The 21,555-nt window shown below is 45.3% G+C and overlaps 3 protein-coding genes across 14 annotated transcripts in view; 2 read left to right on the top strand and 1 right to left on the bottom strand.

Moving 5' to 3' along the window:
- The window catches only part of asap1b (ArfGAP with SH3 domain, ankyrin repeat and PH domain 1b), a 75,999-nt gene extending 57,140 nt beyond the window's left edge, over window positions 1-18,859 (top strand). For 2 of the 10 annotated variants that reach the window (XM_042068567.1, XM_042068568.1), the window contains 14 exons: window positions 920-1,053; window positions 1,431-1,522; window positions 1,880-2,066; window positions 3,729-3,814; window positions 6,374-6,489; window positions 6,887-6,954; window positions 7,573-7,680; window positions 8,084-8,309; window positions 11,247-11,450; window positions 13,199-13,277; window positions 14,150-14,214; window positions 14,852-15,522; window positions 15,903-16,028; window positions 16,272-18,859. In XM_042068567.1, coding sequence (XP_041924501.1) covers window positions 920-1,053; window positions 1,431-1,522; window positions 1,880-2,066; window positions 3,729-3,814; window positions 6,374-6,489; window positions 6,887-6,954; window positions 7,573-7,680; window positions 8,084-8,309; window positions 11,247-11,450; window positions 13,199-13,277; window positions 14,150-14,214; window positions 14,852-15,522; window positions 15,903-16,028; window positions 16,272-16,346 — 2,237 coding nt within the window. In that variant the 3' untranslated portion in view covers window positions 16,347-18,859. Of the gene's footprint in view, window positions 1-919; window positions 1,054-1,430; window positions 1,523-1,879; window positions 2,067-3,728; window positions 3,815-5,121; window positions 5,176-6,373; window positions 6,490-6,886; window positions 6,955-7,572; window positions 7,681-8,083; window positions 8,310-11,246; window positions 11,451-13,198; window positions 13,278-14,149; window positions 14,215-14,851; window positions 15,523-15,902; window positions 16,029-16,271 lie in introns of all 10 variants that reach the window. The other 8 variants (XM_042068572.1, XM_042068571.1, XM_042068569.1 and 5 more) reach the window with 5 other exon arrangements.
- Window positions 18,860-18,956: 97 nt separating this feature from the next.
- On the bottom strand, window positions 18,957-21,182 carry si:dkey-37o8.1 (uncharacterized protein LOC407641 homolog). The gene is made up of 7 exons (XM_042068576.1): window positions 20,959-21,182; window positions 20,696-20,875; window positions 20,314-20,610; window positions 20,080-20,230; window positions 19,719-19,975; window positions 19,373-19,607; window positions 18,957-19,276 (listed from the first exon to the last, which is right to left on the bottom strand). Exons 1-7 carry the CDS (start codon window positions 21,100-21,102, stop codon window positions 19,176-19,178), a joined length of 1,365 nt encoding a protein of 454 aa, XP_041924510.1. The 5' UTR covers window positions 21,103-21,182; the 3' UTR covers window positions 18,957-19,175.
- A 169-nt stretch (window positions 21,183-21,351) lies between these two features.
- Window positions 21,352-21,555, top strand: part of fam49bb (family with sequence similarity 49 member Bb) — a 52,822-nt gene continuing 52,618 nt past the window's right edge. For all 3 annotated transcript variants that reach the window (XM_042068578.1, XM_042068581.1, XM_042068580.1), the window contains exon 1: window positions 21,352-21,482. The gene's annotated coding sequence lies outside the window, so the exon portion shown is untranslated. The remainder of the gene's footprint in view (window positions 21,483-21,555) is intronic.

The raw sequence follows: 21,555 nt of genomic DNA, 5'->3' as shown, positions 1-21,555 counted from the left end.
ACAGTGTGCATGTACTCGTGACCTTCCTCTCGCGCAGGCAAGATAAACTGGGAAGAGCAAAAAGTGCGTCATTCCCATTATAAGAACAAGCTTAGTCACTTAAAGTGACAAAACACAATTTCCCCATACACATATACATTTCTGGTGCAATGGCCAGTGGAAGTATTATTAACCATGTTACACATGCTCACACACACGCGCGCACACACTAACATGTACACACACTCACGTTTGTGCAGCCTCTCTAGCTCAGGGTCTGAGCAAGGTCACCAGTAGGCCGTCACCACAGTGCTCAAGCTCCTTGGTCCACACATGTACAGACATGCAGATGCAAACACACACACACACACACACACACACACACACACACACACACACACACACACACACACACACACACACACACACACACTGTGAAGCTATCGTCTTGATTGCCGGACGTGTTAGACTATGCCTGTTCCAGCCTTGACTGTCCTGAGCTCACTGAGGACCCCTAGTGGTGTGACTTACCACTTGCAGGCAAAAGTCGGGTTCCCATAATCATTCGGTCTGAAGGATTGGTCCCTCTTTCTATTTGTGGTTGAAGTCCAGCGCAATGCAGGCATGCTTCACAAACACACTTAATCAATCTCCCACCCATACTGTGTACATCCTCCAGCACAAAAGAACAAATCTGCCTGTGTGGAAAGTGCATACACTGCGAAGGGCTTGTCAGTGAACTGTGGTGATTTGTAAGGCTTGTCAGTGAGCTGTGGTGATTTGTAAGGCTTGTCAGTGCCCTCTGGTGATTTGTAAGGCTTGTCAGTGAGCTGTGGTGATGTGTAAGGCTTGTCAGTGCCCTGTGGTGATTTGTAAGGATGCTCTTTTTGTTTGTCTGAAGATTACTCACCCTATACACCACTTGTGTTTGTTTCTGTAGATCCAAAGTGGCTGTCCACTAACCTGGGGATCCTGACATGCATCGAGTGCTCAGGCATCCACAGGGAGATGGGCGTGCACATCTCACGCATCCAGTCCATGGAGCTGGACAAGCTGGGCACCTCTGAACTCTTGGTAGGCATCTCGCGCTCTCTCTCGCTTTTTCCAGTTCATTTCAAACAGCTTTATTGGCATGACAAAAGCTCAACTTGTAATGCCAAATTCAACACAAAAAGTACAAATTTATATAAAAACAGAACATACTGTACCATCTCTCTTACATCTCTTGATCTTTCTCTCTGTCTGCTCGCTGAGACACTGACTCACTCACCATAAAAAGATACTATATAACATTCACAATATTCATTTGGACGCATGAATCACACAGTCACAGTTGTTTTGTACACACTCATATCTTGTCTTGTGACATTCATGAAGTTCATCCTGGCAGATGAATCAAAGTCCGAAAACGTCTGCACTAAAGTCTCATCTCTGCCCGTGTCTCTCCTCAGCTGGCCAAAAACGTCGGAAACAGTAGTTTTAACGAGATCATGGAGGGGAACCTTCCGAGTCCGTCTCCAAAGCCCACCCCCTCCAGTGGCATGTAAGTGCAGTCCCCTCCTTTTGATGTCCCCCCTGAGTGCGCACGGCCTCTTCTCACACGGAGACGGCTCTGGCAGGAATGGTTTTGATGTGCAAGAGAACACAGCATGATGACACACAGGGCAACACGGCCCTCTGTAGTCCCTGTGGTCTCTGAAGCAGGCCACTCAATTGCAGTTCCTCCAAGCCCAACTAGACCGGTGTAGAGCACTTGGAAACGGAGTTAAAGAAAGTTTGATGAATTCTCAGAAAACATTATGTTGCTGTACATGCTTTTTTAGATAAAGAGAGAGTTAATCGATGTGTGTAGTTTATGTCATATTGAGGTTCTTCTGTGCTGTGTTTATAACTTTCTCAGGACTGCACGGAAGGAGTACATCAATGCGAAGTACGTCGACCACAAGTTTGCCCGCAAGACCTGCAGCTCTGCAGCCGCCAAGATGAACGAACTGTATGAGGCCGTGCGGTCACGTGACCTCCTATCCCTCATCCAGGTGTACGCTGAAGGGGTGGAACTCATGGAGCCCCTCCCAGACTCTGTGCAGGTGAGTCCCGCGCCCACAGATGATCCCAGGGAATAGATTTTTTACTGGTCCCAACTCAGCCTCCACGTTCTCATAACATTTTTTTGTAATTAGTATTATAAATGGCTTAAAGGTGCTCTAAGTGATGTTGGGTAACGTCACTTCTGTTGACGTTCGAACAAAACAGCTCGTTACTCGCCCCCCCCCCCCCCCCCCCCCCCCCCCGTGCAATTGAAACTCTCCTAAACGAGCATCTCGTCGGTGATTGGCTGGAACAGTTTGTTATGTTTTTATGGTCCAGGCTGGACCAGGCTGTTTTTCGAACATCGCTAAGAGCACCTTTAAATGACTTGAAGGGGAACAAACTGAATTGCTCACACAGTCAACTATGTGAATGTGGCACTAGGAAGTTGTTCATTCTTTTATGCAGTGTACTGTATTCTATGTCACTGCATGCTTAGAGGCTCCAGGACTTTCCTAAGGTATCCCAAAGCTCAGTATCTATACCAAAACATGGCTCTATAGCCAAATATATTGGATGTATTGTTGTTCTATGAAGCCATGACGCTCCATACTTATGATTGAATGGGATGAACCGGTCACTGGTTTTTCCCATCCGTAATAGCTGCCCTACATCCTGCCCACTGGACCTGCATGGGAACAGACGCCCTTACTCACTTCCCTATGCCATGACAAAGCAACATCCTTCGCCATCACACACACACACACACACACACACACACACACATCCCTTCATCTGTCTCCTCACGTCCCCCAAGCAACGTCCATTGCCACTGGAGTTTGGATTGATGGATAAAGAGGAGACAGAAGAGAGATCGAGAGAGAGTCACTCAGTTCAAGGCAACAAACAAGCGCTCTGCCATGGGTGCGGCATCTCAAGCTGCACAGTGCGTATACGTTTCTGTATGACTCACCGAAACAGAAAATCCAGGTTGACGTGATGTCCATAAATGAGTTGGGTATTGATGTGTGCAGTGGAGCGTTAGGAACGGAGGGGGTGTGTGTGTGTGAGATGTGGATGCTGAAATGACATGCTGGGGAGAGAAATTAAACCCCCCTTTTTTTTTTTTCTTTTTTTTTTGGTTTTTGTTCTGGAGCTTTCCGTGGGTGCGCATGAGTCAGGGGTGTGTCGGGAATGCTGATGGGTTCAGCTTACAGCGTGACTCATCATCCCAGTCAGAGTGTCCGCAGCCACAGCCCTGTGGGACAGATGAGTGGGATCGACAGATGGGCAGAACACACACACACACACACACACACAGTGTACAGACTTGTACATACATGTGTATAATATGCACATATGTAAACGTATAGTGCAGTAGATCTGCACACACTCACACAAACACACTGTATACAAATGTATCATGTGCAGAGACACACAGCGGTGTGCCATCTCTGGTCCTGGTCCAGAGAGCTGTCGGCCCAACAGGCAGACTAAACGGATGCAATGATTCAAAAGAAGGAGACTTGTGACTGGCTTAGAAGCTTTGATGTGATGAAGGGGTACATCTTTAGCTTGTTACAGCTGGTGCAACTATATGCAACAGTATGAATTTGTCTAATAGGTGTGTGTATGCGTGTTGCGTGTATGTGCGTATGCATGTTTGTGATTGTGTGTTTTTGTGTGTGTGTGTGTGTGTGTGTACGTGTGTGTACATACAGGAGGCCGGCGAGACTGCACTACACTACTCCGTGCGGACAGCTGACCACACCTCTCTGCACCTGGTGGACTTCCTGGTCCAGAACAGGTAAGCACTGACACATGTAATGAAGAAGCCCCAGCTGCCTAGAATGACCAATGGGATGCAGAGTAGGACCATTGAGAAACCAAACCCATGCATAGTCACTTGAACATCTGTGTTTTGATACGGATATGTTGTTTTGATATGATGTGGATGTGAGGTGGTTTTTGATCCAGATGTTTAGAACAAATAGGGGAAAGGACCCAACCAGGGAGTTTCCAGCTATGTTTTCAGTTAGGAATCAAGGCGGTGGCCATAGTTAGAGAGTTATATTATTTCATTACAAAACAGGTACTATCAGTATATCTTCTTTTCTTGGAGTCTGAAAGTTTGGTGATTTTGTAGTAAATTAATATGCATGGGTGATATTAGGCTCCCCAATAGAAGCTGTGGGATCTGTCTTAAGTGGAGAAGCTGCAGCAGATGGAGGTCAGGTCCTCTTTTGCAGGGGCCGGGCTGACATCCCATCACATCAGAAACTATGAGCGATCACTGGGACACACATCCTGGAAAATATGGCAGGCATGTGAGGAATGTGTGTGGGTTTGCAGCGGACGTGTGTGTTGGGATACACAGGAATACACACACTCACTGTCTGGCTTAGACCTGGGGGAAAAGACAGGGGGGCAACAGGAAAGGCTCTCTCTCAGACACACACACACACACACACAGAGACACAAAAACACACTCATACTCACACACTTTTAGGGTCATGAAAGTAGGTTCGGAGGGGAGATTAAGCTTGGTGTGTGTGTGCAGGTGGGGATCTCTCTTTCTCGCTATCCCCTCTCACTCTCTCCCTCTTTTCCTCTCTCTCCCTCCCTCTCTCTCTCACCCTCACTCTCCTTCCTTCACTGGATCAGATGTCGTTATCAGTTAGACTGATACTCACTGACCTCTGACTCTCACGCCACTATAACTGATCTCAGCTCATGTACCCAAACATAAACAGTGAATTCATCCAGTACTCTCTTGCAAGACATATTTAAAGTCTCTAAGACCTAAACACATACTGTATGCTCGCATAGATACACTCACAAGCATTATGTATGCCACATACCCTTGTGGCAATATGTAATATGTTGCGTGCCTGTAATCATGTCACTATTTTAGCATTTTTGTGAAATATTTAGCTCACCAGAATACCTCAAAATGCCATATCACATAACATGATTGCCATGAAAAACAATAGAAGCTTCAAAAAGCTTTCATTCCATCAGAGAAAAGGTATATTTTATACAGTAGTATCTGTGACCCTAACAAAAATTAATACATTTCAGCAAATTTGTTTAAAAACTAAATTTCTCTCCTAGATTGGTGATATCTCAGGAAATGGCTTACAACCCTACACAGGAAGAACAACACAAGTAAAGAAACTGCTCCAAGGCTGAGAGTTGAAAACACAATGAGGGGGATTAGAGCTGCCCTGATTTTGTGTGTGTGTGTGTGTGTGTGTGTGTGTTGGTTGGTTGTAAAGGCTGTTCTCTCATCTTTCAGCTTATTCCGAATTTAACCCTCATAAATGTGCTTCCTGACTCCGGGCTTGTACTGTGCTTTTGGTTTTACACAACAGCAGCGACTGCTTGAGAGAGAGAGAGAGCGAGAGAGAGAGAACGAGCGAGAGAGAGAGAGAGAGAGTGTGAAAAAAGGAGAGTCAGAGAAAGAGAGAAAGAGAAACTGCGAGAGCGAGGGAGTGCGAGAGCCCGAGCGAGACTCTCCTCCTCACGCTGTAGACTCCCACAAGGCGAGGAGAACTAGGTCACACAGCAGTCACACAGCCACTCTGTTGCGCTCCTTTATTCCTCTCCTTTCTGACGCTTCGCTCACAGCTGACCCAAATGCGTTCGCTTTGCTGGTGCGTGCAGCACCACCTCTCCCCAAGTGCCTCCCAACAAAAATGAAGTGTGTGTGTAAGAGCGAGCATTAACACATTTGTAAGTATGTGTGTGTGTGTGTGAATGAGGAGGTTTGAGATTGTTCATGTCTTTGTGTATGTGTTTTGTCTGTTATGTATATGGGTGTGTGCAATCCAACATGTGTGTTGTTCAGTCACATGTGTTTGTTGAAGAGCAGTCTGATGAGCGAGGCGTTGTTTGAATGTCAACAGCCTCATTTAGGTCTCTTCACATGGCTATGAGTCCCTGTGGTGTCATGAAAGCTAATACTAGGCTATGTAGTGCTACACTACTACACACACACACACACACACACAAAGAGAGAGAGAAATGAAGTATAGTGTAGGTGGGTCCTACTGACTCTCTGCAGTAGTGGAGCAGGCCTCTGAGGTAGCTGCCAGGTTGCCGGGGGATACGGGGATTTTGATCCAACTCCAGTGCAGCTGCTCGGGCAGATGTTGAGCTGACTGGGTGTGTGGAGCGACTGCGGCGTCGCACACACACACACTCAAACATACCCGCTTGCACTGGTCTCTTGTGTGTTTGTGTCTCTCTGCTGTGATCAAAGATGTAACGGCATCTGGTTGACAGTTTTGTGACCTTGGCCTTTTTTTGTTTGTTTTTGTGTGTGTGTGTGTGTGTGTGTGTGTGTGTGTGTGTGTGTGTGTAGTGGAAACCTGGACAAGCAGACAGAGAAGGGGAACACTGCTCTGCACTACTGCTGCATGTATGAGAAACATGAATGCCTCAAGCTGCTGCTGAGGGGCAAGCCGGCCACTGATATCCGTAAGACACACACACACAGAGAACACAAACATACACACATACACACAGGGAGAGCACAAACATACACACATACACACAGGGAGAGCACAAACGTACACACATACTCATAAACAGACACACAATCTGTGGTGGCACTCCATTTCACTCATATCACCACATGAAACATGCCACACACACACACACACACACACACACACACACACACACACACAATGAGATAATACACACATACACTATAACAATAACTCAGAATTACATTATACCCCTGTATCAGATATGATAAATAAAATGTGCAACACACACACACACACACGCATCCAGAGACCTACAACCCACACATCTTAATAGCTTTCCTTGAGTCAGATCATGATCATGCAATGTCTCCTGTGTCTTCCAGCCAATCAGAATGGAGAGACAGCGCTGGATGTTGCTAGGCGATTGAGGAACCGCCAGTGTGAGGAGGCGGTAAGCATTACCTGGGTAGCCCGTCTGAAAGGACCTGGACTGCTTCCATCTCTGTTCTAGTTCAGTCATTAGTCCATCAGTCTTTTAGCAATTTAACATGCATAGTAGGTGTCTGTGTCCTATTCATTTACTGTCCTTTTTTTGGTGGTTTAGGTACTGTTTATGTGAATATTAATTGATCTGTTAACATATTCAGTGATTAAAAAGACATGCTAGTAATCCGATTTGGAAAAATCTACAAATCCAACAAATGCACACATTTATATAATCACTCCTGTGTAAGATTTTCAAAAAATGTATCCTCGGCCTGTAGTATAACATTTGAACACTGGAGGGCAGCAGTCAGGTACGGAATCACTAGTTGCACGTCTCTGCTGATGAGAAGAACTCTTCAGGTTTTGTCACTGAGGCTCTCTCCAGATTCAGATATCCAAACGCAGGGTGTCGGTAAGCCATTGGGTGTCAGATTCACATTGAGAGGTCAGCACTGTAACATTACTGAAAGAGAGGAGGCAGAGGCTAATGTAGACCTGGGGTCAGCTCTCTTCACACAGGGGATAGTGGGTTGCCCTCGGACCTGTACTCATAACTGTGTTTGTGTGTGTGTGTGTGTTGCAGCTGGTGCAAGCTGCTGCAGGGAAGTTTAACCAGCACGTACATGTGGAATATGATTGGAACTTGCGTCTGGAGGAGCTGGACGAGAGCGACGATGACTTGGACTTCAAGGTTGGTTTGTCAGGCCCTGGACCAATATGGAAATCTCACTTGAATCCTCAAATCACCCACACATCTAACCAGCTTCTCCAGCTGACTTTTATAACCCATTTCACCCATTTATCTGTAATGAAATTTGTAGTTTTATTATATTATAGCTTTTTTGCCATGATATAGCTATAGATGCCGATGTTGCATCAAACTTAAACGATTACTAGTATTACTGCTACTTATATGACTATTATTACTACTACTACTACTATTACTAATAATAATTCTACTACTACTATTATGACTATTGCTACTACTACTACTACTACTACTACTACTACTACTACTACTATATCTATTAATACTACTGCTCATCCATTTATCCCTCTTTCACTTCCCACGTTGGCCGTCTCTCTGCCTGTAGCCGAGCCCCATAAAGAAGGATCGCTCTCCGCGGCCCCAGAGCTTCTGCCATTCGTCCAGCCTGTCCCCCCACGACAAGCTCTCCCTGCCCAGCTTCCTGGGCCCGCGGGACAAGCAGCGGCTCTCCTACAGCGCCTTCACCAATCAGATGTACAGCGCTTCCACAGACACGCCCCCCTCCCCCGGCACCGACGCCCCGCCCCTGCCCCCCAGGAACGCAGGCAAAGGTACAGTAGGCGCAGGAACGCCAGACGATTCCCACTACAGCGCCACTGACGCTGTACACATCAAATGGGGAACAATTTATATCAACTAATTGTTGTATTTAACTTCATTTATTTAACAGGCTTATTTTTTTTTTTTTTCTTAAAGTTTCTCAAGTTTATTAAATTGCGCGGACAGTGAAATATGCACTGAAATATTTTTCTCTGTTATGCAAGAAGAGCTTTTCCAGTTATGCTGGAGGAGAGATTTGTTTTCCAGATTTCTTTCTCACTTTATGTAAGATTATTGCCTTGTGTTGAAATGGTGTATTTGGACGGCTCCCCCAGCGCTGCATGCTGATGCTCCAACTCATCCCTAAGATTACAGTGGGAAATGTAGACCTTTCAGAAACGTCTTTTGTCCATCCTTTGTCTCTATGTCTTTCTGTATCTCTACCTTTATCTCACACCTCTCCTGGTCACACACACACACACACACACACACACACACACAGACATACAGACATACAGACACAGAGGAACATCCTGGTGTCAACCGGAAGGAGGTGTCATAATGCGGCTTTTCACCAGATGACCAGATGACAATTTCTGCAGTGGCCTGTGGGCAGGCAGTGGGTGTGGGTATGGGAGGGTGATGGTGCCTCTCCCCAATGCCCTCAGCCCTCAGCCACGCAAAGCCACTGCCAGCCATTCACACTAACAGCCCAGCCCCTCCGAGCACAAGCCAAACTGTGTGCAGTAAAACAATCACAGGCCTCAATAAATTCACTCAGAGAAGAGCTTGGTGTTCTCTAGCCTTCAGACACACACGCCCACACACACGCCCACACATACACACACACACACACACAGATACACTGGCTATACACACGCTCCTCTGTAGTGAGTCCATGGAGACGCCAGATGAACGATATCTCTTGATGTGGCAGTGTGTTAACTTGAACGCTGCCTTTGTGCGGTCTGCGATCAGGCTGAACAGTGTTTCTTTATGGGACGTCGCTTAGGATGAACTGCCCCTTTTCATGTGTCACTTTCACAATGAGACAGCCTCTGGACACACACACACACACACACACACACTTCCATCTAACTGCTCTGTTCACTTTTCCTGCAGAGGTTCAACAGTTCATGTTAGATAAGCCGCAAAGGCAATGTTTATGAGGTGTAATAAGGATTGTAAGGATTGCTTTCTCTTTCTTTTTAAATTGCTTACTTTCTCTCTCTCTTTTTCTCGGCTCAACTGAACAGACTCCCTTTCTTTGCCCCTCTGAGTTCAACAGTGTGCAGTGTCTCTGTTACTGTGCTGATTCTACGGCTCAGCGCTGCACATCCTATGCGTTCCTTGATTTTGTTTGTGTTGGGCTTGGAAAGGAGTTTTTGCGGAACTGGCCTTTTATGAATGACATCTGCTCTCCCCTCTCCATCTCTTTCTCTTTTTTCTTTCTCCCCCCCCCCCCCTCTTCCTCCTGCAGCTCCCTCTCTGGCATTCCTTGGTTCTCATTCACACTACGCCACTCTGGCGAGCACGCGGCCATACATCAGTGAATATCTCTCTTTCTTTGGGTTTTGCTTGATATACGTTTTTCTGGTGCACCACGCTACCTCCGTGGTGTCACCTGCAATAGAACCCTCGAATTGCATCATGGGTGAAAATTGGGTTCAATATGGGCACGCACGTTGCATGTAGTTCATCTCCTTACCTTGGGAACTCTGTGTTCTCAATAACAATAACACTTTGTGTAACCAAGACGTTGATTGACCGTGTAAGTTATTTTTGGTCTGATTCCTGTCTTGGACCTTTTGCTGTTAATGGGGACGATTTGTTATTGCGGCTGCATCCTCAAGGTGTTCTGTTAGATGCACTTCCTGAGGATTTGCGTCCACCTGGACGATGAAGCCCAACGTGCGGTCTCATTTTGACCCGTGTTGCTCTCCCTGACCCCTCACTGCACGGCTCCTGTGCTCACCCACGGCTGAGCTTTCTCTTAGCCCACGCTGCCAAAACTAGTCAAATTCTAGCTTGTGTGTAGGATTCTTATCGCATTACATCAGTCTTTCCATGTTCTATATTTAAGGTTTGGTAAAGCCTTAAAGTTTTAGGTTATTTCTCATATTATCAGTGGCGTTCTGGGCACTATATTTACTGTTTCATATTATCAGTGGTGTTCTGGGCACTATATTTACTGTTTCCAAGTCATGTCTTCATATCTCCATCCCAGTGTTACATGTAGTGACTGCTTTGTGTTGTTCAACTGTTCAAAGCCTCATTCTGTGGTTGTAGTGTCTGCACACATTAGTTTTCTCTTAGGGACCAGGCCATGAAAGCTCTCCGCAGCCCCAGAGCTTCTGTGGACCTCTTTAGTTTCTCCGTGAAATCCTTCTGATAGGCTCCAGAGATTCTCTTCCCGCCCCCTGCTTCCCTCCTCTCTTCCCCCTGCTGTTCTCCTCTCCCCTCCGCTGTTCTCCTCTCCTCTCCGCTGTTCTCCTCTCCTCTCCGCTGTTCTCCTCTTCCCCCTGCTGTTCTCCTCTTCCCCTCCGCTGTTCTCCTCTCCCCTCCGCTGTTCTCCTCTCCTCTCCGCTGTTCTCCTCTTCCCCCTGCTGTTCTCCTCTTCCCCCTGCTGTTCTCCTCTCCCCTCCGCTGTTCTTCTCTTCCCCTCCGCTGTTCCCCATCGCCCTTCTGCTGTTCTCCTATTCTTCCTGCTGTTCTCCTCTTTCCTCTGTTCCTGCGTCTCCACCCCCCTGCACCCTTCTCCTTGCTTTGGCATACGCCTCCTCAGTGTCTCGTTACTCCTTCCTCAATCCATCCTCCTGATCCTGCAAGCTTCCATTGCCAAATACCATGTTTGATGATCATGTTGTCAGCAACCAGATCCCTAACTCCCTCCCTCCCGTGTTAAATCATGCATGTGTGTGTATGTCGTGTTTGTGTCCAACCCCCAGCTACCCTCTCCACCCTCCCTGCCAACTCCACCCAGTCCCCTGGTGGGGGCAGCACCTCCACCCTGTCCAAGAAGAGACCTCCTCCCCCTCCCCCCGGGCACAAGCGCACCCTGTCTGACCCGCACACCCCTCTCTCCCACACACACCTGAGCAAAGGTGGGCAACCCCACGTGGAGCCCGCCGGACTGTCCCCCAGAGAATCAGGTGACGCCTCGTCTCTCCTCCGATAAGTCTTATGGCTCTGTTTATGTAGCAGGGCCCTATACTTAGGCTGGTGGTTCAGCATTGCCCTAGTGCAGACTTTTTGTACATTTGCATAAAACCTTAACCTGATTACCCTTTTGCCTACAACAAATCCATAGAAGAGTAGAAGGAAAGTCAATGAAAGCTTAAAACCGCAGAGGAAATGTGAGAACATGTACAAAAATGTACAGATAGCTTCAGACAGTGTTGCTGTTACCCCTTCATGGGGTAAAAGTAGTTTTAAAATCTCTCATTTGTGTTTTGCGGGGATTGAGTTGCATTTCAGCTCATTCTCTTGACTCAGCAGTAAGCGAGTCTTGCTCACCTCTACAAGGACAATTTGATTTGCAACATTAGGACAAAATCACTGGCAGCCTTGGGTGTTGCCATTACTCTTTAACAGTTGTCACCTAATCAGCATACATTTTGTGAAACTCAACACTTTTTGAACATCATGAGTAAGCTAAGTGTCATTCATCATTGTCATACAGTATGGTGGGATATGCAACAGCATCTCAGCTAGCTTGCTAGCCCTGGGGCTAACTATTTCTCAGGCCATATGTCAGAATGAGTCATGCACATGACCCATTTCTGACAAGTCACATATGTTATGTGACTAGTGATTTGTTTAGGTTTTCTCGCCACATGATGATAAAAGTAAGCTAAGAGTTTGCATTTGTATTTACCCAGGCCAAGCCAGAAGCCTTAGTTGTAGGTTATCCTTCAGTAAGCGTCCCTTTCTTATGTTTCATCTGATCTGAACATATTAGCCTCAAGCTGCGATCTTGTCAGTGTTTTGATGTGTGCAGTCCTCTCCACATGTACATTCACAAACATGTCAGTGTGTCTGTCAGTTTTATTTAAACATTTTTGGTTGTTTTTATTATCATCCAGATAATAAATATCGCTCATCATCCAGCTTTTACAGTTATTTCAGGAAGAAGCCTCAAAGCTTGGTCTATTTTTAGAAAATCAAAACTTTCGCCAGAGATTTACATAATTGGTATCAGCTAATTGACAGCTCAGCCTTGCAACTACCCCCTGTGCCATGCCCTTTGACACTTGCCTTGACACCCATGATGTGCATGATACCCGCAGAGGATTCTGGGTAATTAACACCAGTGATTTCCAATCATGGTCCTGAGGGCTCAATTGGATTTTCTGCATCAAGTGATTGACAGGTCCAGTTCTGTTTCATGTTTACATACACATGTACACATTAGCATGTCTTTATGACATCAACATCATCAAACCTTATAGACCCTTTCAACAAGGTAAACAAAAACAATGCTTGAACATTCTATTTGGGCCCCAATCTACTTCCTCTGCATTAAGATAACATATGGAATGTTAAAACGGAAGTCTTGTGGGGCCAACTATGATGCTGATAATGGAACTCTCTTGAAAGGGTCTATAGGACCAGAATTGGAATACTGGCTGTTTTTTTACCATGTGTATAGTTCTTTGTTCTTATCTCAGATAACTGCTTATTCAATATTATGTTACTTGCCTACTTATGTATTATGTTTATAAACCAATTCCAAAAAAAACCCTCAAATGTAACTTTTAAGTATAGTCACTATCAGGTACGTAATGGCTGTGGTAGTTCACCACACACAAAAACACAAACTCACCGCAAGTACTGCAAGATTTCCATGGCGACAAACGGCCATCTCAAAAGATTATTCCTAACAGTATTTTCTTTACAGGAAGTGACTCTACACCACCACCTATCAGCAAAATGTCACCTAATACAAACAAGTTTGAGGGCATTCCACAGGAGCAAAGGTAGGGAACTTTTACTGTGCTTTTGAGGAGAGGTACATATGTGCAGAAACAGCATCTCTCTCCCTTCAGAGTCAAATGATACAAATTCCATCAACATGTTAAAAATAGTAATTAAAAAACTTTCTACCAGCGAGGACAGCTAATTTTTGTTGACAGTGGTGCCTGTGATCTTCGATATGTTAAAACGGCAAACTTAGATTTTTGCTACCCCAGAGCCAACTTGCGATGCAACTTGCCATAAGTAGTTAGCTAACATCCGGATCTCCTTATATGGGCAAAGATGGCAGCTTTGGTTCCTTTTTGTAGGTGAACTTCAGAGGTTTATTCAAGTGTGTCCATGAAGGTTCAATTAGGCATTCAGGTGATGGTAGTCCTCCTTTAACACACAAAAGAAATCACATGACTGCTTGACTTCATGTGACTTCTTTCAAGCGGTCTTTTGACTTCATATCATCATGTGATTTATTTTGTGTGAAGTTCGTCTACAAAAAGGAACCAAAGCTGTCAAAACGTTTTGTACCTTTTTATTCCTTTAAGTCTAGTGTTAAAATTAAGCTTTTTAAGAGATCATTTCAAGGTTTCTTAAACTGCAACCCTTGAACCCTAGTTATAAAGCTCATATATATTTTTTTAAAGTATATTTTTTTTGGCCTTTTTATGCCTTTTAATGACAGGACAGTGAAGAATGACAGGAAGTGAGTGGGAGAGAGAGTCGGGGTGGGATCCGGAAAGGACCACGGGGTGGGAATCGAACCCGGGTCGCCGGTGTACGGTGCAGGTGCCCAGCTCTCGCCAGTCGCGCCACGGCCGGGGCCATAAAGCTCATATTATTGTGATTTTATTGTGATCAGTCATTGCTATTTTTTTCCTAGCACTACTTCTTGCAACACCAAGTCTACACTTGGCCCAAGGGTTCTTCCCAAACTACCTCAGAAAGGTAAGTCCTCAAAATCATATTTTAAGATTTCTGAGAGTCTCTGATGTGCTTGAAAGTATTGTGATGGTGGAAAAAATGTACAATTTTACAAATTGTTTGAAAGATGAGACACAACAGTTTTTGTGTTTTAATTTGAGATATTTTTTAAATAGAAAAAAAAAATGAGATAAAAAAAATGAGATAAACAGAGGCTTGGTTGCCTGAACCAACTTGACCAGTGCTACCTACACAATTTAAGTAGTTACCGGCTTCTAGAGGTAAGAAGGGGTGGTTCAGGATTTTGGACATATGACCTCATTTCCAAGTAAGCAAGTGTGATATTTATCAGTGGAGACCGTTTTCAGCACGTTTCATCCAGTCCTTCTAATTGCAGGGTTCGCAGGTGCTAGGCTAGCGCAAGTACTTTGGAGTGGGTAAGACTGTCTTTAGTGGCAGGCTAGCACATACCGTTGACTTGCGCTAGCCTAGCACCTGCGAACTCTGCAATTAGAAGGACTGGATGAAACGTGCTGAAAACGGTCTCCACTGATAAATATCACACTTGCTTACTTGGAAATAAGGTCTTATGTCCAAAATCCTGAACCACCCCTTTAAGACGTTATCTTTATTTTTTCATCTTTATTTTTTTCCTCGACAGTGGCTCTGCGAAAGATTGACACCATCCACCACCCATCTGTGGACAAGACCAACCATCCTCCTGAGGTCTTTCAAAAATCCCCCGAGGTGTTCCAGAAGTCTTCTGAGGCGTTCCAGAAGTCTTCTGAGGTGTTCCAGAGGTCACCGGAAGTGTTCCAGAAGTCACCGGAAGTGTTCCAGAAGTCACCGGAAGTGTTCCAGAAGTCTCCAGAAGTGTTCCAGAAGTCTCCAGAAGTGTTCCAGAAATCACCACAGGCGCCCGAGCCATCCCACAGGTCCATGTTACCTGACAAGCCCCAGCTGAGCGACCTCCCACCCAAGCCACAGCCGTCTGACCTTCCTCCGAAGCCTGGGGAGCTGCCCCCCAAGCCACAGCTATCTGACTTGCCTCCCAAGCCCAACTTAGGAGATCTGCCCCCCAAGCCCCAGCTGAAGGATCTGCCTCCCAAACCCCAGCTTGGGGATAACTCCTCGAGGCCAGGACCCATGGAGCACACCCACAAACCACCCCCCGGGGAGAGAGCCCCTAAACTGCAGCCCCCTGACGTGCCAGCGGCTAATCAGCACGGAGAGACATCTCCGCACCCTACCCAGCCCTCCAGTGAGGACACCAATGGAAGCCCAGTGTCCGCTCCAGAGACGCCGGTCCCCTTACCGAGAAAGATCAGTGTGGTGAGCTGCCGGTTACAAGACTCTTAAAGGCCATGTGTGGTAACTTCTGTGACAGTTCAGTGTTTCCCACAGAATTGAATTCTATTTGTGGTGGTAGATTTGCAGGATTAACTTGAATGCAACAGTTTTTAACAAACAAGCGCAGTGTGCAAACATTGTGTGGTGGTCAGTGTTGATATTGTGGTGGGCCGCCACAAATAAGTCAATGTATGGGAAACACTGCAGTTCAGACAGACCATAACGAAGGTAGCAGAGAAGACGCACAGGCATATGTTCTTAACACTTAATAGTTCATGTATTCTTGTAGAGTGGGTGCAGCCACAGAGTTGTATTTGGTAAACATGTGTTTGTACCTGCTGATGATTCGTTTGTGTTGGAAGCAGGCAAAGGCAAAGACTCGGCGGGTCAAGACCATCTATGACTGCCAAGCAGATAACGAAGATGAGCTGACCTTTGTGGAGGGTGAGGTCATTATAGTGACTGGAGAGGAGGACCAGGAGTGGTGGGTAAGTACATCTGGCCTGTCTGTTTCCTGCAGCGGCACAGCCCAACATGCACACCCCATCACACAGGCCGCCCGTTATGGCTCTCGCCGGACTCCATAAAACATGTGTTATGGTTGGCTGGACTCCATAATCAGCACACTCAGACCCTTGGAGTGCGTTTATGGAATGGTTTTATGGGGTGTGAATGTGAGCGGCATTGTAGATACTCTTCCACTTGCCAATTTTCTGTTCTTGTTTTTTTAGATCGGGCACATTGAAGGGCACCCGGAGAGGAAGGGAGTGTTTCCCATGTCCTTCGTCCACATCCTGTCTGACTGACACCCAGACGATGTGAATGACCACCCCTGAGTACCCCCCTCCCGCCCCGCTCTAGACCCGGGTCTCTCCACCCCACACTAGGGTCGCCGAGAGCAACACTGTAAATAGCTGCTGAAGCGAGCATCAAGATCAAACCCATATGGAGCACTCGGAGATAATAAACCCAGGACACTCCGCCCTCAGTTCGCTCCCACTCACAAATCGAAGAAACTAACCCCCCAACCCTGTACAAGACAAGGAGCCCATGCTGCATCTCCAGTACTGGAGATCTGGTGTGTGTGTACATGTAGTCTATGGATGAAGCTTGTCTGCTAACGAACGGTATTCTCAAATCCCCCCCCCCCCGGACACCTGGTTGACCAGCAGACCAAGCCCACCGATCCCAGTACTTACCACACCAGTCTCGCTTGTACTGTTAGAGTGTGTGTGTATATATTACGAATGTACATATATTGGTGAGTGTGAGTGTGCGTGTGTGTTTGTATGTGTATATACTTGCCTGTGTTCGTGTATTAGAAACAAACAAAAAAACAAAAAAAAACATAATAAGTGCATAATGAATCCATGTTCGTTGCCCTTCCTCTAACCACTCATTTGGGGCCAGTGTGCTTCTGACGGGTATGTGTGCAGTATTAGTTTGGACTGGATCTTCGTTTGGCTGTGACGGGAGGCGAGCCGGTCAGTATGGACAATGAAAGCCTGCTTCGCCTGCCCCGGCAACAGCCTCCTGGTCCAGTGGGACTCGCCGGCCCTCGGGATCGTATTGTTTTTGTTTCTGTTTGTTTGTTAGTTTGATTTCAAGTGAAGCATCTCTCTTAACTTTACCACTATAGCACGTCCACAGATGAGATGTATGTCCATTATTGTGTGTTTGTAGTTCTCGCTTGCTTTGTGTGTTTAAAAAGAATTAATAATGATTCTGTGACATCCACTGACTACAAAAGTGGAAAAATATTGTAAAAGGAAAAAAAAAAACCTGTGAAGCCTCAAGGCACAGGACAGACACCAGCAGCACACACACACACACACACACACTGACCCAGGATCTGTCTCTCTAGTTGTCCCTGTGAAGTATTGCAATGTATACACACAGCTCTGGGATCGGTCCATATATCTCCCACTCACTCACTATTTCTGTCTCTCTCTCTTGTTTCATACTGTGTACTTTCTAGCCAGTCACAACCATTTATCTCTGAAGAGATTTTACTTCAACTATAGTAGTTAAGGGAGGCAAGCTTAGGCCATACCTTGCTTTTTCTATCAGTGTTTCTCAAGGCTGTGAAGTGTTTGAGTGGTCAAGTAGTGCAAATACTTGCACCAGTGATTTGTGAAGGAGTTTACAGAATTACATTGGGAGCTCACTGGCAATATAACACCCCTAATTGTATTTTATGTTGTCTTTTGTCATATTTTATTAGGCGTGTTCTCATGCATCATATTTAAGAGTCTTACGGGTCATACTTTCACTATTACAACAAAAGTGCACGTATGAAAACCATTTCGGTAATACAAAGTGATGCAGTTCATGACTGACACTTCTGTGCCCGTGAAGTAATGACTAGGGAATCTGTACAAAAGCTATGTTGCAATTCATGTTGGTGACCCAATTTTTACCAAATGTTATCAAGTTCAACAACTTACATTTAATCTAGATTTCTATGTATATTACTTATACAGCTGAGGACAGGTATGTATTATGATCCAACATTTTTAATGTCTCAGTTTCCCCATATAACTAAGCCCTCCCCTAGGCCAGACATGTAATTGTACTGCAAGAAACTGAGTAGAAATATAGGATATTTCATTAATTCACAACTGACATGTGCCACCACTTTTCTAGTACATCAGTCTAAGTATTTAAAACTCAACTGAAGCAGAGAAATCGGCCATGTAGTTTATAAACAAATATTGTTCAAAAGAACCATCACACTTTTCAAATGCAGAATAGTATTAGGACATGTATACCACATGTTGCACCTTTAGAGGGATGAGCTGGTTAAACATATGCAGTAAACCCTTCCATTCAGTTGGTTTAGTGCTATGGCTTCTTTTAAACATTGTAAGGGACAGTTTCATTGTTGTGACCAGTGTTGCTACCCCCTTTTGTTACATAATCACTGGGGGTTGCTTGAACCCCCCCGTTGTGAGACCAGCAAATGTCTCAAGTTCATGTGAAATAGCCATAAAGAGCAGCAGGTGGCTAAGAACTTGCGTTGATAATTCCATTCAGCCAAGCTGATTTAAGAAATTGAAGTGCAATTGTAGCTCAGTTTAACTTTCCCCTTCTCAATACCTTGCACATGTAATGGAGATCAAAGAAACATTCTTGCATTTCATTTTGGGAGGTGATGGTGCCCTCATTCCTGTGTTTGTTTGCTGTAAAACTGGATTTAAATGTTTTGAATTATGTTTTAAGTTCCCAGCCTTATCCACACTGACTGCAGGACTATGTCCAAACCCAAGCAGGTGACTCCATCATCCTATTATACTGATTAAAGACTTTGTTGTAACCATTTTAGTTTCCATGACATTTTCTTAGTACTGCAATATGGGCAAGTAGTACACAATCATGGAATTTCAAAAAAAATATTTAATTGGACTCAAAGCAACTTCCAAGTCAATTTCATTGCACATCATTTACCAATAAGACAACTTAATATTCCACAGCTTCATTGTGGTACTACTTTAAATCTAAAGTAAAATATATCATTCTTTTTACATCTTCACAAAATAAAACTGAAAATATTTCATTGTACAACTAAAAAGTTAACATACTGAAGTGCTGGTAAAACATAAAAAACAAAACAAAATAAACTTAAGTTTAAACTTTTAAACTTTCTGCACCTTCTTTGGGTGTTGGTCAGCTTTCTCTACAGACTTGATAACCCCAACAGCCACAGTCTGTTTCAGGTCCCTGCAGGAAAACCGACCTATGGGGCAGGAAAAGCAAGAAATCACAGCATTCATATTATACAATATACCACAACTGGCAAGTGGAGAAAAAAAATAAATAAATTGAAGCTCACCTAAAGGAGGATACTGAAAGAAGCTCTCCACACACATAGGCCTGTTGGGGACCAACTTAATGGTGGCAGCATCCCCAGACCTCAGCAGCAGTGGTTTGTCCTCAAGCTTCTTGCCAGTGCGGCGGTCCAGCTTTTCCTGGAGCTCAGAGAAGCGGCAGGTAACGTGCGCCGTGTGACAGTCCAGTACTGGGGAGTAGCCAGCCTGGATTTTTCCAGGATGGTTCAGAATGATTACCTATAGGAGAGAAAAAAAAAGAAAAAAAGCCATTTTAGGAGTGGTACACTGTCAGGAACATCACTTAGAGTTGTCACACCATCTGATGCTGGTTAGGATTAATGCATTTACCTGGGCAACAAAGCTGTTGACTTCTGATGGTGGGTCCTGCTGGGCATTGCCAGCCACATCTCCCCGGCGGAGGTTCTTTGACGAAACATTACGGATGTTGAAGCCCACATTGTGCCCTGGAAGAGCAGTCTGCAATCCCTGGTGGTGCATTTCAATGGACTTCACTTCACCAGTCAGCCTGGCAGGGGAAAAGCTTAACACCATCCCAGGCTTAAGCACACCAGTCACAATCTTGCCCACTGGGACGGTACCAACACCTGCAGACAGAGTGAAGCCCATTTAAAAAAGGTACACAGTTCAGACCCATTGGCCCTGAACAGGTCGACTTCAATTTCTGGACACTCCCTTATCAGACACTTGCCTCCAATTTTGTACACGTCCTGCAGGGGTAGACGTAAGGGTTTGCTGGCTGTGCGCACAGGTGGATGAATGGAGTCAAGGACCTCCAGGAGAGTCTTGCCACTTGCGTTGCCCTGTTTACTCCTCACCTTCCATCCTTTGAACCAAGCCATCTGAGAAAAGGATTCAATGGAATTCATTAAAATAAAAAAAGAAATAAAAAGTAGCTATACGAGCCATTTGCAAATTATGCTACCTTTTGAGATGGCGCAATTAGGTTCTCCCCACTCCAACCCGAAATGGGCACAAAGGGCACAGAGCTTGGGTCGTAGCCGATTTTCTTGATAAAGGTGGTTACGTTCTTAACCACCTCTTCGAAACGCTTTTTGCAGAATGGCGGCTCAGTCACGTCCATTTTATTCACGCAGACAATGAGCTGTTTGACGCCGAGCGTGTAAGCCAGCAGCGCGTGTTCTCTTGTCTGGCCATTGCGCGAGATTCCAGCTTCGAACTCCCCTTTGGCAGCGGACACCATCAGCAGAGCAACATCGGCCTGCACAGATACAGGAAGCAACGTTCATTAATGAATGAACACGCATTTTCCACCTTTTGGTAGTGTCTAAAATCTCATTGCATACCTGCGAAGCACCGGTGATCATGTTCTTGATGAAGTCCCGGTGACCCGGTGCGTCAATTATCGTTATAGTATATTTAAGGGTGTTGAATTTAAGGAGGGAAATATCTATTGTAATGCCCCGTTCCCTCTCGGCTTTAAGTTTGTCTAGAATCCAGGCATATTTGAAGGACGTCTTACCCATCTGGAGGAACAATGAAACACCTTTAGACAGAGAACAATTTGGAGCATTGGTTAGCAAAAGGAACAACCTACAAGACCACAAACCTGTGCAGCCGCTTTCTCATACTTTTCGATTGTTCTTGGGTCAACACCACCGCATTTGTACACGAGGTGGCCTGTGGTGGTTGATTTTCCACTGTCAACATGGCCAATTATGGTTAAGTTGATATGCATACGCTCTTTTGCCATTTTCGGCCAGAACCTTGAAGCTTAGGCAGAAGTATGAACCGCTTTCTTCTTTTTCCAGTTTGGTTGACTTCGACTGTGTCATTGATTCTTTTATGTTCTCAGTCCAGTGGGCGTTAGGTGTATCTAGACTAATGGAATACAGGTGTGTCTCTTTGAACGTATTCATCAGCTAATTAAGTAATTGACATCTGGTGATCCCTTTGAGGAAAGTAGCCTAAGGCCACTGACAGCACTGATAAACACACCACTGACAACTGACATGAGACATAGTTTCCATGTAGGCTATCCTTGTTATCCTATGCCAGCATAGCAGGGCTTGTGGTTGTTGCTGGTTTGTAATCTAATTCATGTAGGATAACGGGTTTTCACAAGTCACTCAGGTGTGTCACTCTTGAGCAAGCACATCCTCGTCGCCTCTGGCTATGCGATTCATTATATTGCGCTCAACAGAAA

The sequence above is a fragment of the Alosa sapidissima genome, chromosome 17 (genome assembly GCF_018492685.1).
Source record: "Alosa sapidissima isolate fAloSap1 chromosome 17, fAloSap1.pri, whole genome shotgun sequence".
NCBI lineage: Eukaryota > Metazoa > Chordata > Actinopteri > Clupeiformes > Clupeidae > Alosa > Alosa sapidissima.
This window is presented reverse-complemented; position numbering and strand designations above follow the sequence as displayed.